At 47.5% G+C, this 16,289-nt stretch overlaps 1 protein-coding gene across 6 annotated transcripts; it reads right to left on the bottom strand.

Moving 5' to 3' along the window:
• Window positions 1–702: 702 nt before the first annotated feature.
• CCNE2 (cyclin E2) lies at window positions 703–16,084 on the bottom strand. Of its 6 annotated transcripts, XM_048940014.1 has the most exons (14): window positions 16,045–16,084; window positions 15,903–15,969; window positions 15,424–15,538; window positions 10,591–10,628; window positions 10,385–10,499; window positions 10,145–10,204; window positions 8,903–9,054; window positions 6,623–6,758; window positions 4,777–4,923; window positions 3,328–3,423; window positions 2,934–3,068; window positions 2,086–2,197; window positions 1,140–1,294; window positions 703–817 (listed from the first exon to the last, which is right to left on the bottom strand). In XM_048940014.1, the coding sequence occupies exons 4-14, from the start codon at window positions 10,602–10,604 to the stop codon at window positions 716–718; spliced, it is 1,224 nt and encodes a 407-aa protein (XP_048795971.1). In that variant the 5' UTR covers window positions 10,605–10,628; window positions 15,424–15,538; window positions 15,903–15,969; window positions 16,045–16,084; the 3' UTR covers window positions 703–715. The 6 variants fall into 6 exon arrangements, with proteins under 6 accessions (XP_048795971.1, XP_048795969.1, XP_048795974.1 ...); XM_048940012.1 differs by lacking the exons at window positions 15,903–15,969; window positions 16,045–16,084 and adding an exon at window positions 15,636–15,751; XM_048940017.1 differs by lacking the exons at window positions 15,903–15,969; window positions 16,045–16,084 and adding an exon at window positions 15,636–15,751 and having other exon boundaries at window positions 10,145–10,201.
• Window positions 16,085–16,289: the final 205 nt, after the last annotated feature.

Raw genomic sequence — 16,289 nt, 5'->3', positions numbered from 1 at the left:
AGAACTCCTTCCTTCCAAGACTGTACTGCATCCAGTTAAGATTACTTCAGCAGCATTGTTCTGTTTGTACTCTTACCTGAGGTCAGCGATTCATGGGAACTGAAGTCTATGGCAGCCCTAAACAGGTGCTACTGACCTCCTGAGGAAGCTAAGATTTGAAACAGGGCTGGCCCTGCCTTAATGTGAGGGCACAGTGGTTTCAGAAATGTAAACTGTTTACTCACTGACCTCTGTAATACTGCACCTGAGCTCGTAAGCTGACTAACTTACAGGCAGTAAGCTCCTAGAGAAAAGAAAGGTCAAGAAGAGGTAATACGTACATGCTGGCACCAAGGTCTCACGTGTGGCTATCCCACATTAAAGCACATTGACACATTGAGTGGACAACCCTTGCCACTCAGCCGTTTCAAAACATGTTCCTGAAATTCATAAGTTAGGAATGTTCAGAGAGTTGAGCTACATAAGTCGTTTGAGAAGGGACTCGAGCAGCCCACGCTCCTGCGATGGCACAGGGAGGGATGCTTGGTCTGAGTTCTTTGATCAAGTCTCAAGGAAGATGCTGCTATCAGTTCCATCCGCCACTCTGATGCATCCCTTACTGCTCACATCTTGAATAGCAGTAAAGATCATTGAAGTGAGTCACCCTTAGTATGGTCTTGTTCTGAAGCACCTGGTCTTTTTTCTTAAACTGTCCATAAGGATTGCTGTCCAAATTTCATTTCTTCTCTGTGCTCTTGGGAGGAGTTATTATTCCTGCTGTTGATACAGGTGATAACTGACCTGGGGCAGTAGCTGCTACTCCACTATTAACTTCTTCCTGTGTAGAGGGTGAAGAAGACAGTTAATAGCACACAGAGCTCTATGTTCCAGCCTTACTGGCATTAGGAAGCTTTTTCCCCTCATGCTGCCAGTACAATTCAGGTACTCCACAGCTATGTTTCATGGCAAGGAGCACCACCTTTTAAACACTTCACCAGTAATCCTCACCCAACTCTTTGCTCACAGCTCATGAGAGCACATGCAGCTTATCTCCAGAAAGCCAGAACCACAAGGTGTGGCATGCTGACCCCGTCAGCCTGGAGAGCCTTCAGCACCTCAGAAGAAGGGCTGTATAAAGCACAGCTCTGCAAGCCACCTACCAGCATGTCCAAGTAGTTTGTGTGTGTTTGAATATTGTGGCAGTCTTCTACTGCAACCTTCTTGAAATGCTTCAGTTTCACAGAGACTTTCCTTGCCACGTTCACAAATGGAACCATCCACTCTACACATTCTGAAATGCTGTCCCAATCTAAGCCTACAGGAGAAAACACAGTGATACACTTAGAAGTTCTGAAGGAGTTGCACAGTCTCCTAACTAGAATTCCTAGAGGATTGGCAATTCAAAATAAATACAGCCATAGGTAAGAATTCACCCTCCCAGAAATCCCCATTTCCTTGCATTTGTTACTTAAACACGTTGTGGCAAAGGACGTGACCACAAGCCTAAAGAAAAAAACAGCTCTGTGGCCAGGAGGGTTTCTGTTGCTCCCCAGGACATTAAAGTAACTGTTTACCCTACTGTGACTTTTTCAGTGAGATTTTTGGTTCATGCTCTAAAGCAAACACACAGCATAGCGCTGCCTTTAAGACACCTCATGCAACACGGTGCTGAACTCGGTCAGGTAGCAGCAGCTCTTTGTAAGGGAGACTTACGGGATCCACACAAAGGCTGAGTGCCACTGACAGCCAAGGATGCCCTGCTGTAAATTGTATTTTGGGAAACAAAATTGCCAAATAAAAGTACTGCTAGTGACCAAACAGAATCTATTAGAGGGGCAGTACTGGCCCAAAAAGCAAGCAATCGAGTGTCTGCTCAATTCCCTTAGCTAACACTGTGCTTCTGAAAGCTGTTCCTTCTGTTTCAGGTCTTGGTAATGTCTGAAATGGTGGTAACAATGTTAAAGGCAAAGGAGCTAAGAAAAAAAGAAAAGCCCCACAGAAAAACAAACTTAGTATCCTTGCAGAGCTTTTGCAGTCCTTAACCAGCACGCCCTTCACAACACCAGGCAGGGAACAGCCATCACTGCCTAACGAGATGCTTCTTACCTGAAGCTTTCTTCACTACTTCAGTTGAGGTATAGTGGCAGAGTGCAGCAGCAGCTAGTGTTCTGTACTGGAAGTCTAAAGAATTCACGTCCAAAATACACAGGTCTAAGAGCTGAGGAAATAGAATTGAGGACATAAGTGTTATAAATTCCAAGAAGACACTTTGGTAAAATCCTATCCCAGGAAGTATCTACACTCCCTGTTCATGCGCTGCAGCATGGCTGTGCTATTTAGAATCAACTGCATGCATCTAGTTTATTTGTAGCACCAACTGCAGTAAAGCAGGTCTCACCCAAACAGTAATGTGCAAGACAGAGTGCTTGTACTAATGTGAGTTTAACCTTTAAGCTGTGGGCAGAGCTCAAGGAAAGTATTACCTTACATTAAAAAAGTTGCAGAATATCTCAGTGAATTAATTAGTTCAATTTACTCTTCAGTAAATATCTCTGAGGCTGGTCTTGTGTACTTGAAATAGAACCACAGTAGTTGCAAAGCAGAGTGAAAACACCACTGATCCTGCATTCTGGGGCAGAAACACCATTGCAGCTAACACAGGGAAAGGCAGCTAACCGGGCCCTCTGCCTGCTGTGTGCACAACACTGCAGTGAGCAGCAATTTTGAGCATGCAGAGAAAGTGATAATATCTGAGAGCAGGGAGGCAGACACCTGGCTGCTTTTCCTTAAGGCTTGTATGCAGCTGTCTGGCTGAGTCAAACCTGCATATTCATTAACAAAGTAACAAGTGAGGTGAAAAGGACGATGAAACAAGAAATTCTTCAGCTTTTGGGGGTACAACATTCGCCATAAACACTCCAGACCAGCACTTTCCTATAGGGTTTGTTACCTACCTGAGCTATCTGAATGAATTTTTCCTGAGAATACTGAGGTAGAAGCACTTTTGGAACATCCTTCAGAGCATCCACTTGAAGATAGAGGTTCAGCCAGGAGATGATTGTCACAGGACAGAGTTCCCACTTTAAAGCCTGTAAGCATTAAACAAATACATGAACACCTTAAACCGTGCACAGATTGCTCTGGGCTCTGATCTTTTCCCCCCATGCTTCCCCTTCTGAGTTCATTCAGTTTATTGCACAGATTCCCAAAAGATACTTGAGGTCATACACGCTTTTAAGTATTTATTTTAGATCACATTCCTCCTACTTCTTGAAGAAAGTGATATTAAAACACAACATTAATCTGGAGCAAGATTTCAAGTGAGTCTTCCAAGCACCAAGTTATTACCTTTAACATAATAAGTTCCATTCTCACAATATCATCTTCACTGCAAGCACCATCAGTGACATAAGCAAATTCCTGTATTTTTGGAGCGTAGATTTCCTTCAAAAGGAGGAAGAAAAAGATTAGAAGACAGAGCTTGGTACTGGCATATTGAAATATTAACTTTTCTTACACTAGAACTGTTTTTTTTTTTTCTTACTACATGGAGTGACTTGAAAGTTGCACAGTAGGAGATACTCAAAACAAGTAGGTTCTATGTCGTGTGTTGCATAACACAACAGATTTACTGCAACCATTTTAGCTTTGGAGAAAATGGACAAGGGGGAACAGTTTTGAACAGAGACAGGAGAGGCTTCGGTTGGATATTAGGAGGAAGTTTTTCACACAGAGGTGGTGACACACTGGAACAGGTTGCCCAAGGAGGCTGTGGATGCCCCATCCCTGGATGCATTCAAGGCCAGGCTGGATGTGGCTCTGGGCAGCCTGGTCTGGTGGTTGGCAAACCTGCACACAGCAGGGGGTTGAAACTGGATGATCATTGTGGTCCTTTTCAACCCAGGCTATTCCATGATTTCATGATTCAATGAAATAAATGCTGACAGAACAATCAGAACAATCTCTTATTAAAACCACTTCCTACTCAGCCACCCTACATTTGAAGTACAGAGGACAATCAGCAATGCAGGGTAGATGCAACATCAGTCAGTGCTGATGTGGCCATGAAGACCAAAAATTCCACTGCCAACAGAGCTGCCAGAATCCATGGTGTAAAGACAGTTAAAAAAAGAATGCAGCCAAGCTACTTGTGCCAATCTTATCCAATCTTATATGGGTAGGTGTAGAGGTACCTGCCAGCAGAACAGCTTGCAGCTTACCACCTTGCTTTGCAAACAGCAGTTTGATCAGGGGAGTTTCCTAGTACCCAAATTTAACATCCCAAATTCGCCACTTAGTTTAGCCTACCACGTGCTACAGAGTTTCCAGGAGACATACAGAAACCAAACACAACTCATCATCATTGTTGCACTGATCACACATCATTGTTGCACTGATCACATCATCTCTGAAAAGTTCCCCTAAATGGGTTTAAGGGACATCAGCAGTACAGGTTTGGTTTTCTTCAAGTCCTGCACCCATCCCTGAGGCTGTTTGCCAACCAGGGTACAGGTATACATTTGAAAAAAATAAAGACAAAGCAGTACAAAATGCTCCTAGATATTTGCATTACTCTGAAATTTAGGTGGTCTCCTTCCCACTGCTGAGAAGGAGGGCAAAGACCACCCTCCAAAAGGCTCACATACACACAACCAAAGAGAAAGATTTCCCCTTCTGACCTTCAGTGTTACATGCACTCTAAGTTCTAAAGGTTCAGACAGCAGAAATAAATACATTACCACCACCTTTTTAGTTATTCCATATGTAATCTCTCTTCCCCATAACCGAGCTGCTTACCTCAAGTTTGGAGGCAATGAACAATGAGGTAATTCCTATCAGCTGAAGCATGCTCTTGTTAATGTTATTCTGTGTCAACATGAATCTGTCAAAGAAGTCTTGAGCTAGGTAGAAGGTTTCCCTGTGGAGTGCATACACCTCACATACCTACAACAAATAGAAAAGAAAATCTCTATAATAAAACTCATGTACACACATTGGAGTACTCCAGTACACAGATTCATCTTTTACATATACAGACCATCACTAATCGACATGTTTCACAAGACAGTTGTAAGCATGGCGGCAGCAAAAAATATTTATGTTTCCCTAGTTTCTAATCTACAGACAGCAGTAAAAATCCTGAACGAATAGATCCCACGTAGGAGTAATTGTCCTGCCTCACTACTCTATTTCACTTGCATGCAAAGGCAGAACAAAATCTCACCACCTCCAGCTACTTCATGAGAAGACTGAAAGCCTGTTTGTGGATTGCATCTCCTCCTGACCTTAGAGAACGCAACTGGTTGGCAGGAGCACTTTTTTGTTCTTTTTAAGAGCTGATGTAATAAATATTCACCAACTGAAGTGCTACTGCAAAATGAATAACAACTGCTCCAAACAAGGTTCAGAACAAAGAAGGTCCACACCATGAAAATAGTGTATGATTTCTATTAACACGTATTGGCCAAGCACAAGCAATACTCAAGACAGCCAAGTTCTATTATCTTCAAAGTGATGCTACAGAAGACCAGGTTAGGAGCTCCTGGAGAATTCCAAGTGATTTTACTTCGGCGTGGCACGTAGAAATACTGAGGTGGACAGTGGTAATGAGGTCAATGTGAACACTTTCATTAACAATTTCCTAACAGTTCAAGACTAAAAATACAAAATCACACCCAATCCAGGGGTGATGTGCCAACGACACATTAAAGGAATCCGTGAAGTACACAAGTGGCATTGTTTCTGTATTCATACCATGTCTAAAAACTGCACATCCCTTCCCCTGAAATCCACTACTGGCACTGTTCAACAGCCAGGCAGTGAGTGCCACTGTAACATCTGCTTCCTTAGAGTACTTGGCATCACAGAACTGATGAACCTGCAAGATCCCTCCTACTGGTGAGCAAGAGCTACGTGAGTAAAAGGTTGCTTTTGGCAGTGGCGACCGAATATTCTGCAATACAGCGTGTTCTTGGAAACTGCTCCTGAACATAGCTCTCTATTTACAACACTAGTACTCCTTCATGTAGTGTTGGCTGCCAGAACGAGAACCTCCATTTTGTTTGACAGCTGGAATAGTCTGAAGTACAGAAATTAGACTGAAAAGCATTACAAATAAATCATTCATACTTCAAGCAAGAAAGCATCTACAACAAGAGCCTTCAGATGCTAGCTACCAACATGCTTTCTTCATAAGATATAACTAAATATTTACTAATAAGTCTGCTTCCCCCACTACTTTTTCTGACATCTGAAGGCTCTTGATATAACAACTCAAATCCTCCATACAAATGCAGCTGCCTATGGAGCTCCGACTTCACATCTTAGAACGTACCTGAACTCTGCAGTAACTTGTTACAGCTACCCCACTACAGGTGCCTCAGAGCTACATTTTGCCCCTTCCCAGGCAGTTATGTAGCACAGTAAGAACAAGCATTCACAACTGTTGCTCACTGCCCTCTTTTGGCAGGTTCACTGGCAGGGTGTATCGAGAGCAGTTTACCCAGTGGATCAGAAATAGCGACTTGCAGCCTTGTTTGGGCATTTGCTGTATATTTTGCTATTATACCCCTAATGTAGAAGCTCTGTTTTCACCTCCTCTCCTCAGAAGGACCACACGGTGCAAATAACACAAAGCACACACCTCTAGAAGCCAGTCCAACAGTATCGACCTCATGTGTGGCTGCAAACTTGAGTGTAGCGAAGTGAAGTGTTTGCAGTGAGCATATCGGTTCTCCTTCTTCAGGATGTTGAGCCACACATCTTTGGAATTCCCCCAGCTATGGAATAAAGTTACAAATCACTGTAAGTACACACACACCTTCGTAAGGGGAGTATAAAAACATTACTTCTAAAGACTCAGGGCACAAAAAGATCCTTACAGTAATCAGAAAACTGCAGGCATACTTTGAACATGTTACATGATCACAACAGCAGCTTGCCAGGATCATCAGCAAGTCCAGTTTCATAGAACAGCCAATAAAACTGAGTGCATACATCCTAAAGTTGCACATACAACCACAGAGAGATTCCCATTTTGCTTAGGTAGCCATTAGCACACATAGCTCAGCCACTTTAAAGCTTGGCTTCCCAGAGGGCAAGGTAGAAAACACACAGAACAAAGAAATGCATCACTACCTAAGAAACACAACACACACAGAGTTGACCATTTTCATTTTGGAAAAATTATTTGCAGATGATCTTTAAAAAAAGAGGAAGGGACCAATCAGTGACTTACAGTGTGACTAATCTACCTTAAGGCTCAGAAACATGCAATAAATATTAGGTTTTTGGTCATTACTGATTTATCAGCAGTCAAGCATACTTGGCAAGAAAATGCCTATATAATAAATCTGATTTGGTTTTAGTTTGGAACTGCTGTTATTATGAATTAACTTTTTTTTTTCTCCCCTCACTATACAGTTATTAAGGAGGACAACAGATTGACCAACATAATGCCAATTTTCCCCTGAAGTTTTCAGAGTTAAATACCTTCCCCCAGGCAGGAATGGAGAGAAATTAAACAGACCTCATTGCCACTATTGCTCACAATTTAACTGAGATCAGTTCCACCCAGCTGCCACCACAAGCAGTAAGCTGGAGACTCTTCTTTAATGCACAAGTCTCTCAGTAAGCAGCCCTCAAGTCTCTCATCCTCCTACAGCAGTTAGGAATGTATGAAGAAGGCAGCAGAGAGTGAGTGAGCCTCTCATTTTGCTAAGTGGAAAACAGAGCTCAGCTTTACCAGGTACTGACTGACAAGAGGTTAACATCGAGGATGAAATGCTTTGTGTGGAAGTCTGTGTCTGAAAGTATCTTTGGGATCCAGCAGTTCCCAGCAACTTGCTAAGGGAGTACAGGAGAGCCCTTCAGTATGCTAAGCTTCTCAACACTTACAGAAATAGGATTTGCCAGACACAGATAGAAGTATATTGCTTTTTAAATCGCAGTTCAGCAACATGCAGCAGGTGCAGGAGCAACACTGAGAAGCTGAGCTTGAAGCTCAGTGAGAGACACGGCACTGAGGCTGTGCATCACTATGCAGCATCTCCCACTTCCAGTCAAGTTTTGATCGCAGCATGAAAACATGGTATATCCAGATGGGTTCTCTTAAAGGAACTGCTTCACAGGCTCATCTCATTTTGACCTTTCAATGTTTGGTTCTCCCCCCAGTCACTTGAGCAGTAGTTTTCTGTAACACACTGCAGCGTGCTTTTTCATTAACGTTGGGCTGTACAAACAGCAACCAGCACACTTAACTAACACACCCAAATGTGTAAGGATTGTTCAGTTCTGAACAACCTCTATCCACTCAGCTAACCTATCCCTTTGCAAAGTGAAACTGTCTCAGTCAGCATACTTGTAGTATTCTAACAGAGGTTTACAACAATATACTGACAAATGTTCTACAAAAGAAACTGCTCGACTGAGTGATTACCCTTTCCTCTTCAGCAGTGTCTCTATAACACGTATGTAACTTCTGCAACACTGCTCACTAAACTAGAAGACAGGAACTGTGACTGCATCAAATACGCTGCTACCAGTGCAGCACGTTTGTGTAGTTCTACTTCTAAAGTTATTAAACTTTGTTCAGTATTTTGGTCACTTTATTGGTTGCTCAGTTTCAATAGTGCTGGCAGAAGGTGAGTTTTAACCACTGCACCCGTTTCAGCCACTGACAGGCTCCAGTGCTAAGTTACATAAGGATGGCTACAACAAGCAAAAAGTGCTCTGTCCAGGACATTTCTGAGTGGGGAAGAGAAAAACCCACAACAGGATGAGTGTTTTTCCAGATACTGAACTGTCTGTGGGATGAAGAGACGAGTACCGTCCACTATTATACAAACACAGTACAATATCAGATACTTCTACAGTAGTTCAGCACATGTGATAAAAGAGCAACTACTGCATTCAGTCAACTTACGTGAGTTCAGGCAAAGGTGATGGATTTATGAAGAGGTTTCTGAACCTGTATTTTTTGAACCTTGAGAAGTCAGTGGTTACTGATTCTTTGTGAGGCGTTTCAATGATGATGCAAGGTGAGATGCCTCCTGTTATTGCGGGCGGCCAACAACTCTGCAACACAAACAAGTTGTCTTCTGAAAGAAGGATTTACTGTGACAGCAAGAGAGGCAAGATGCAGACTACAGTAACAACAACGCATGCATTAAGTTCTCTGGACAAAACCTTTTGTAGCCAAGAGATGGAACATGTAAGAAGAAACAAACCTGACAAAACCAAGGTTCTCAGCTCTGAGAAAAAAACTGACTTGGGTTGATGAACCCACACGCAGCCTATCCATCATGTGAGCTCTACAGTCACAGTACATATGGAATAGGTTTTTACTGCTACTAAGAAACAAGACATTAGGTTGCTGGTCCTATCTACTTATCTGTGTGAAGGGAAAAGAAAGGAGAGGGTGGAGGTTCTACTGTCTTAAGGGAAATTCAACAACTTGTTATCTTCCAAGTACTCCAGGGAGGAGCCACCCATCTCGGCTCCAAAGCTAGATACCCCCCCAGCAAGCAGCAGCTGTGAACTATCTCTCAACTCACCGACACCAAATATGCAATGACTTAAAAGGAGAGGAGTCTGAAGTCAATTCATGCAGAAAGCTTCAGAGAAAGAATTCTAAGTAACTTCAGCTGAGTCTCCAACTTATTTCAGTGTTATTTGGTTGTACACTATATCTCCTTACCCGTATTGATTAAGCACACGAAGCATATGCAATGCTGTAATGGCTGACAGCCTTCAAAATGGTGACAACTGAGCTTTAATTATGGTCTGTGGAACTAGGGAGATTCCTTTCACAAAGAATGACGACCTTCCTTTGAACACATTGAACATTTCCTACAGAGCTTCTTCTCAAGGTAAAGTGCATACAGTTTACTTAGCATACAAAATCTCAAAACCTATTTGGCCAGACAGAAGTATCTAAGAGTGAATTTAGTTCCAAACCTTTTGTAAAAGTGAAGGGGGGAAAAAAAAAAAAAAAAAAAAAAAAAAAAGCATAAAGAGATGTTAAGGCACAGAGATCACATACTGTCCACATGCACAGAATGAAATTTCCCCTTTTCCAGCGTGGAATGCGTGATTTCACATTTACCAATCTTAATGAGACAGATTCCTTCACCTAGTCTGAAAAAGTATCCAAAGACTGATTTACCTTAATTTCATATTGATGTTTTTTAGCAACTTTCCCATCTTCTTTCTTCTTAATCTCCTGCTGAAATGAAAACCACACATCAGTAAGCTGACAATGACCAGCACACCCATGACCTCTAAAGATACAGCAAACTATTGCTAATCCTGCCCCATTTTTTAGCTCTGCAGAGAGAAGGTTTCCCCCATCCTAGTGACCATAATAACGTGCAACATTAAATTTTGAGTCAGTCAAGTGGGTCACCTCTGCCGTTCTCCTTTTTCTGGTCTGGAGATGCTCTGGTGCCTGCAGCTCACGTGGAGTCTCTTCTTGACATGACAGGGGCAGCTGTTGCTGCTGCTTGGCCTGCAGTCGGCTGCTGCAAGGGGCAGAGACACTCAGCATTAAGGGGACAGCAGCTGGGAGGCGAGCAAAGGGCACGTTGGTGTGTCACAATGCTGACAGCTTACCTGCGTCTTGACATCTTCGGGCGGTAAGATCTCTCTACCTGGATCAAAGGAATAACAGCTGGATTAGTGAATCTTCTGAAAGTTGGGTGCTTTGTGCCCTAAGACAAAGCAACCACGTTGCTTTTTGCCATGTGTGGCTCAGAACTGAGACAGAAGGGCACCGTTAATTGACTGGTGCAAGGCACACCTCACATGGGATCCCTGTGATACACAAAAACGCTGCCCCACATCCAGGCTGGATGTGGCTCCGGGCAGCCTGATCTGGTTGTTGGCAATCCTGCACATAGAAGGGAGGTTGAAACTAGATGATCATTGTGGTCTTTTTCAACCCAGGCCATTCTATGATTCTATGATCCCTTGGAGGTGTCACGGTGCTTAACCCAGATCCCCGCAGCGCATCGCTCAGCAGATGGGCGCTCCCTTACACAGCTCGCCTATGCCTACCTGGGGCTCATTTTGTCAGGTGGGGGGAGGGAAGCAACCAAACAGCCTTTCCCGTGTGAGAGGGCATGGAGGAGGCACCCCAGGCGGGCTGCACACACACACGCACACATACACACACTCACTCACTCACTGGGGGGGATCCCTCCCGCCGCCCCCACCTGCCGGGCCGAGCTGCCCGCGCTGCGGCCGCCTCTCTGCGCCGGTTCCGCGCCAATTTGCAGAGCGGGGAGGAGGAGGAGGCGGCCTCTCAGCGCCGCGCCTCGGCCGGCCCTGGGGCGAGCGGGGCTCAGACAGAACTGGTTGGGGGGGGGTGGGGGGCAGGACAGAATGCTGCCCACACTTGGGGTCTCTGCAGAAGGCGCCGAGCTCCCCCAGGCGGGGCTGCACGGGGTATCGGGGCGGCAGGACCTCGGCTCCCCACCCCTCCTCTCGCTCCCGCCTCGGTGCGCGCCGGGCTCCCTCCAAAACGCGGGAGGGGTTCCGGGACAGCGCCGCCACCTCACGGGGAGCCCGCGCCGGCGGACACCCCACCTCAGTCGGTACGTTTCTCTCAACGGGACACCCGAGGCGGGGACGCGTCCCTCGGGGGGAACGGGGGCAGCGCGGGGAGCCGAGGCCTCGCCTTGGGGGACGCGGCGGCCCCGGAGCGCCGCGGGGTGCGGGCGGGCGGCAAACGGGGTCAGCGCGCCAACAGCGCTCCCCGCCCCCACCAGCGGCGGGCGGGCGGCGAGCCGGGTCGGGATCCCGCCGAGCGCGGGGCTGAGCGGGGCGCTGCGGGCTCGGATGGGCGCCGCCGCCGCTCCTCCTCAGCCGCTCTCCCTCCAAAACCGCGTCCGGGCGCGCATCCCGCCCGCCGCTCCCGCCCGCGCCTCCGCAGCGCCCGCGGGGCTAAGAGCCGCATCAGCCCCGGACCGATCCGCACGACCCCGCGCAGCCCCAGCACCGTATGGTGCCCCCAACGCCCTGTGCCCCCAGCATCCGACCCCCTGATGCCCCCAGCCCCGATCCCCCCGTTCCCGCTGCACGCCCCGCCGGCACTACCATCGCCGAACACCGCATCGACGTGCGGTGGGCTCCTTCCCGCCCGCTGCCCCCCGCGGTTCCCCGCGCACCTCCGCCGCCGCCGCCCGGGCCGCGCTGCTGCAGTGCCGCCGGCGCCAAGCCGCTATATAGCGCGGCCCGCGCCCGCGCTGCGCATGTGCGAGGGCGGCAGACAGCTCCCCCGCCCCGCGCCCGCGCCCCGCTGCCCCAGCGCCGCCCCTCGGCCACGGCGCCCACCCCGGCCCGGAGGACACCCCACCGTCACCGCCGCCCGCGCACCCCGGGGGCCGCCCGCCTCGGTTCCCCCGGTGAAGGCGACCCGAGGGAGTGGCGGGCGGGGAGTGTCGCTCCACCGCCACCGCCTCATCTCGCTCCGCCCGCCGCCTCCGTTTCCACGCACGTACCCCCGCCGCCCCGCATCGCCGTCCCGCGCCGCCACCGCCGCCCGGCTCCCGCAGGTACTCCCTATGCCGGGCGCCTCCACGCGCCGCGCACGCCGCGCGCCCTGCGAGGCCCGGCCCCGGGGCGGAGCCGCCGCCTCCCGCCCGCCAATGGCAGCCCGCCTCGCGGCGGCAACGTGCAGCGGCGGCGGAATGTAAACACGCACCTCGCGCCGCTCCCGCCGCCGCCGCCTGAGGGCGGAGCCGGGCCGCCCTGTCAGCGGGCGCGGCCACCGCCTGTCAGCGCCCCGCGGCCCTCCGCGGTCAGCCCGGAGCCCCCACACCGGGCCGGGGTGATCCCCATCCGCAGCCTCCGGGTGCTGAGGCGACAGAGCCTCCCCCCTGCTCTGCGCGGCCTCCGCTGAGGCACCGCCTCTGCCTCCTGCTTCTCCACACGTCTAAGCGCCAGGAAGTTCATCAAACCGAGAAAAGCGCCTCGTTTCACAAAAAGGTTCCCCTGAAAGCGGCTTTGAGCCAGGCCCCAGTGGAAGCAGCACAGCTCCGCCTGCGGCAGCACATGCCGCTGCCCAGGGACACCCGCACCCCTCTCGCACCCCACGTCCAGAAATGGCAGCAGCAGCCCAGCACAGCCACCCCTCGAGATAGGACAAAGGGGAACGGCTTGAGGCTAAAAGGGGGGACATTTAAGTTAGATGTTAAGAAGAAATTCTTCACTCACAGGGTGGTGATCCCCTGGCAAAGATGCCCAGAGCTGTGGTGCCCCATTCCTGGAGGCACTCAAGGCCAGGTTGGGTGGGCCCTGGGCAGCCTGAGCTTGTCGGGGGCAGCCCTGCCCATGGCAAGGATTGGATGACCTTCAAGGTCCCTTTCCCACCAAAACCATTCTGCAATTTTGTGACCCCCAGGCAAATTGAAACCCACCTTCCGTGCAAACCAGTTCCAACCAAGGACTTCACTGCAGTTAAACGGCAACAAAAATCCACCCTTCTTTTCCTTCTTAAAAGAAGGCTGTGCAGGAAGGCAGGGCTGTGCACAGATATTTTGCAGATGAGAGAGACAAGAGAGTAAACACATGAAGAAATACCCCAGCTGCCTTCAAATGAATCCACCTCATCATCATTTTCTTCACTTCTGCTTTTTCTTTTCCCAAGTGTAATGCTACAAAAGAGTAAACACATCTGTACCTTACAACATCTAAGTGAGCAAGTAAGCCACAATAACCAGGTTTTGGTTCTTGCCTTCTCATTTCTTTGCCATTTTACAAGTGGAAAGGCAGTGCAGTCCACCACAGCAAAGACATAGCAGCGCTACCAACAGGTCTAAGTGACCTCAGCAGGAGTCAGGTTTGGGCAGCAGGGGACATCTCCCACCTGTGATGCTGCCAGGACAATGGTTCCTGTAGACTTCCAGCAGAGCAGCGTGCACAACAGCAGCACAACGTGGATGTTGAGCTGCCCAGCCTGCTCAGCTCAGCAAAATGCCCAGTCTTATCCTGTTCACAAAGGAAGTCTTCTCTTTATGGCTCAGAAGGCATTAAGAAAATACAATCACTCTCATCTGTTGAGGCCTGTTGAGACTTAGTGACAATGTTTGTGAACCGTCTGTGTTGAAGCTGTTTAGGCCTACCATGAACAGGTCACAGCACACAGACAGCAATGACTGCCACTTGCTTTCCCACCCCTTTTGCTGCGAGCTGCTTTCACATGGTATCCCAATGTATTTGTGTTTTTGGCCTGGTCCCGTAAGCAGACTCCTGCCAGTGACTTCTTCCCCAAAGCCTGAGCAGTACAGAAAAGAAAAACAAAAAAATCAGAAGAGCATAATAAAACTCCACTGCAGACAGTGAAATTATGGTTCTAATGCAAGCTAACGTGCCGACCTTTTGATGCGGCAACAAAACTGAAGTGACTGAAGTTCACTTTGGGATTATTTCCAAAGGAGTTAATGCACAGGACATCTTCTTTCACTGCATGTGTGCCTCCTTAAGGGAGATGAGCTCACATGAGCAAAAAACTTTTATGCTAATTGAAACACACTGCAGGGAGTATTTGTGTTCAACGTTACATGAGGTATTGGCCTCTGTATTCCTATCATGTTGCAATAAGCATTTCACCATAGCTGTTTGCTTTTGCTGCCAGACTTTGTTTCTGAATCACATCTGCACTATCTAAGCTACCTGATAATTCAGTTAAAGGAAGGCTCAAACCAGGACCTGTGCAGAAGAACTAGGCAGCTTATAAGAGGAATTTTAAGTCTGTTTACTGCAGGGTGGCTTCAGCTACTATCCTAAATGCCATGAAAAACTTACACCACTCCTGAAAGGAATCCTTTAGCAGGAAGCCATATCCTTCCCAAACTGAGGCTTCCATCTGCCGAACAGCGTGGAATAATTGAAACCCTAAGGTTTCAAAATCCTGGCTTTCTGTTAGAACCTGTGAAGTTCTACTGGTTTCATTTCAGAGATTTGTTTTAAAACATGAACCAATCTGAGAAACATCAAAGAGTCTTTTTTTCTTTTTTGGATCTTACAAATTTAACTTCTTTTTCTTGATTTCAAGGGAAGGCATTAGTCTGATAAACACCTGATAAAAGCAAAATATAAGAAAAAGAGTAAAACTTTTCATTGTTAGCATGTGAATATGTCTAAGACCAATGCCAGCAGCAGAAAAGCTATTCTGCATAAGCAGCTCCTCTGACAATCAGATTAGTTCACAACCACCACCACTAGGAGCTACTGTTATAACAAGAGAAAGATCAGGAGTAATTTAACAGTTCCCTTACAACTTGCAGAGACAGATCTATAATATAGCACGATACAATGGTGAATTTTCTTTTCCTCTTGATTTTATTTTTCAGTACACACTCAAACTCCCCTAAGGACAGCATCTCTGCAGTGGGAAGTAGCACCTACAACCCAGAGGCAAACATTAAGTCCATCTCTACTTACTCCTGCATTCCATCTCCTGTCTGCAGCTCAGAGAGATAACGAGCCCCACTTTCCTCACATTTTCCAGCATTGCTTCACCACTGGTCTGTAAGCATGATGCCTCTTGAACGAGGAGCTATGAATATGGGGGAAAAGAAAGGAATATCTGATCACTAGAACGCAAGCTGGACAATAACACAGTACTTTCTTCATCAAAAATAGATTATCCTCACCTATCCACAGCCCTGCTGCCAGTTGCTGACCACATAGGCAAGCCCTCATCTCCCTGACTCAGCCCCCAAAAAGCTAGGGGATACAGCTCCTCGTCCCAGTGACTCACATCACCTGGCCATGCCCACAGCAGGCCTTGAACTGAGGGCTTTATTTCCCAGGCATGCAAAGTGAAGAATGTTTGCTACTCCAGCTCGCAAGCAATGTAGCAAAAATCTTGTTAATGCTAGAGGACTAAGGCTTTACTAATGATTCTCCATAGCCCTGACCTTGCCTGTGATTTGGGCACACTGTAGATCTCTCCAGATGTAAGAACGATGCACCAGAAATAATAACCTGCACCAAACAGCACACTATTAGTAAACATTTGGTAAAGATCAATCTTGATTCAGCTGTTTGCTGATTTCTCACCGGCCACAGAACTCAAATCCCTCACTTCTGTTTCTCTGTCTTGCACCACCAGTGCAAGACCAGTGAATTAGAGCTGAAATTCTCTGCTTTGTATAGACAACAGGATACCTTTGCCCATATCAATCCTTCCTTTCTTAATTATAATGCCATCTTATTTCTTTCAGCTGTTAGCAGTTGAGGGCTCCTCCCCACTTCTTTATGACTACTAATTTCTCTACAGAAATCCACCTTAGGGAATATGGGAT

Source organism: Lagopus muta, chromosome 3 (assembly GCF_023343835.1).
Source record: "Lagopus muta isolate bLagMut1 chromosome 3, bLagMut1 primary, whole genome shotgun sequence".
NCBI classification, from domain to species: domain Eukaryota; kingdom Metazoa; phylum Chordata; class Aves; order Galliformes; family Phasianidae; genus Lagopus; species Lagopus muta.
This window is presented reverse-complemented; position numbering and strand designations above follow the sequence as displayed.

Excerpts from the sequence above, each read along its gene's own strand:
- CCNE2 (XM_048940014.1), bottom strand. Across the intron at positions 3,424-4,776 it reads TCATTGCCTCCAAACTTGAG|GAAATCTACGCTCCAAAAAT; the intron begins GTAAGCAGCTCG and ends CTCCTTTTGAAG. Across the intron at positions 818-1,139 it reads CAAACTACTTGGACATGCTG|GAAGAAGTTAATAGTGGAGT; the intron begins GTAGGTGGCTTG and ends CCCTCTACACAG.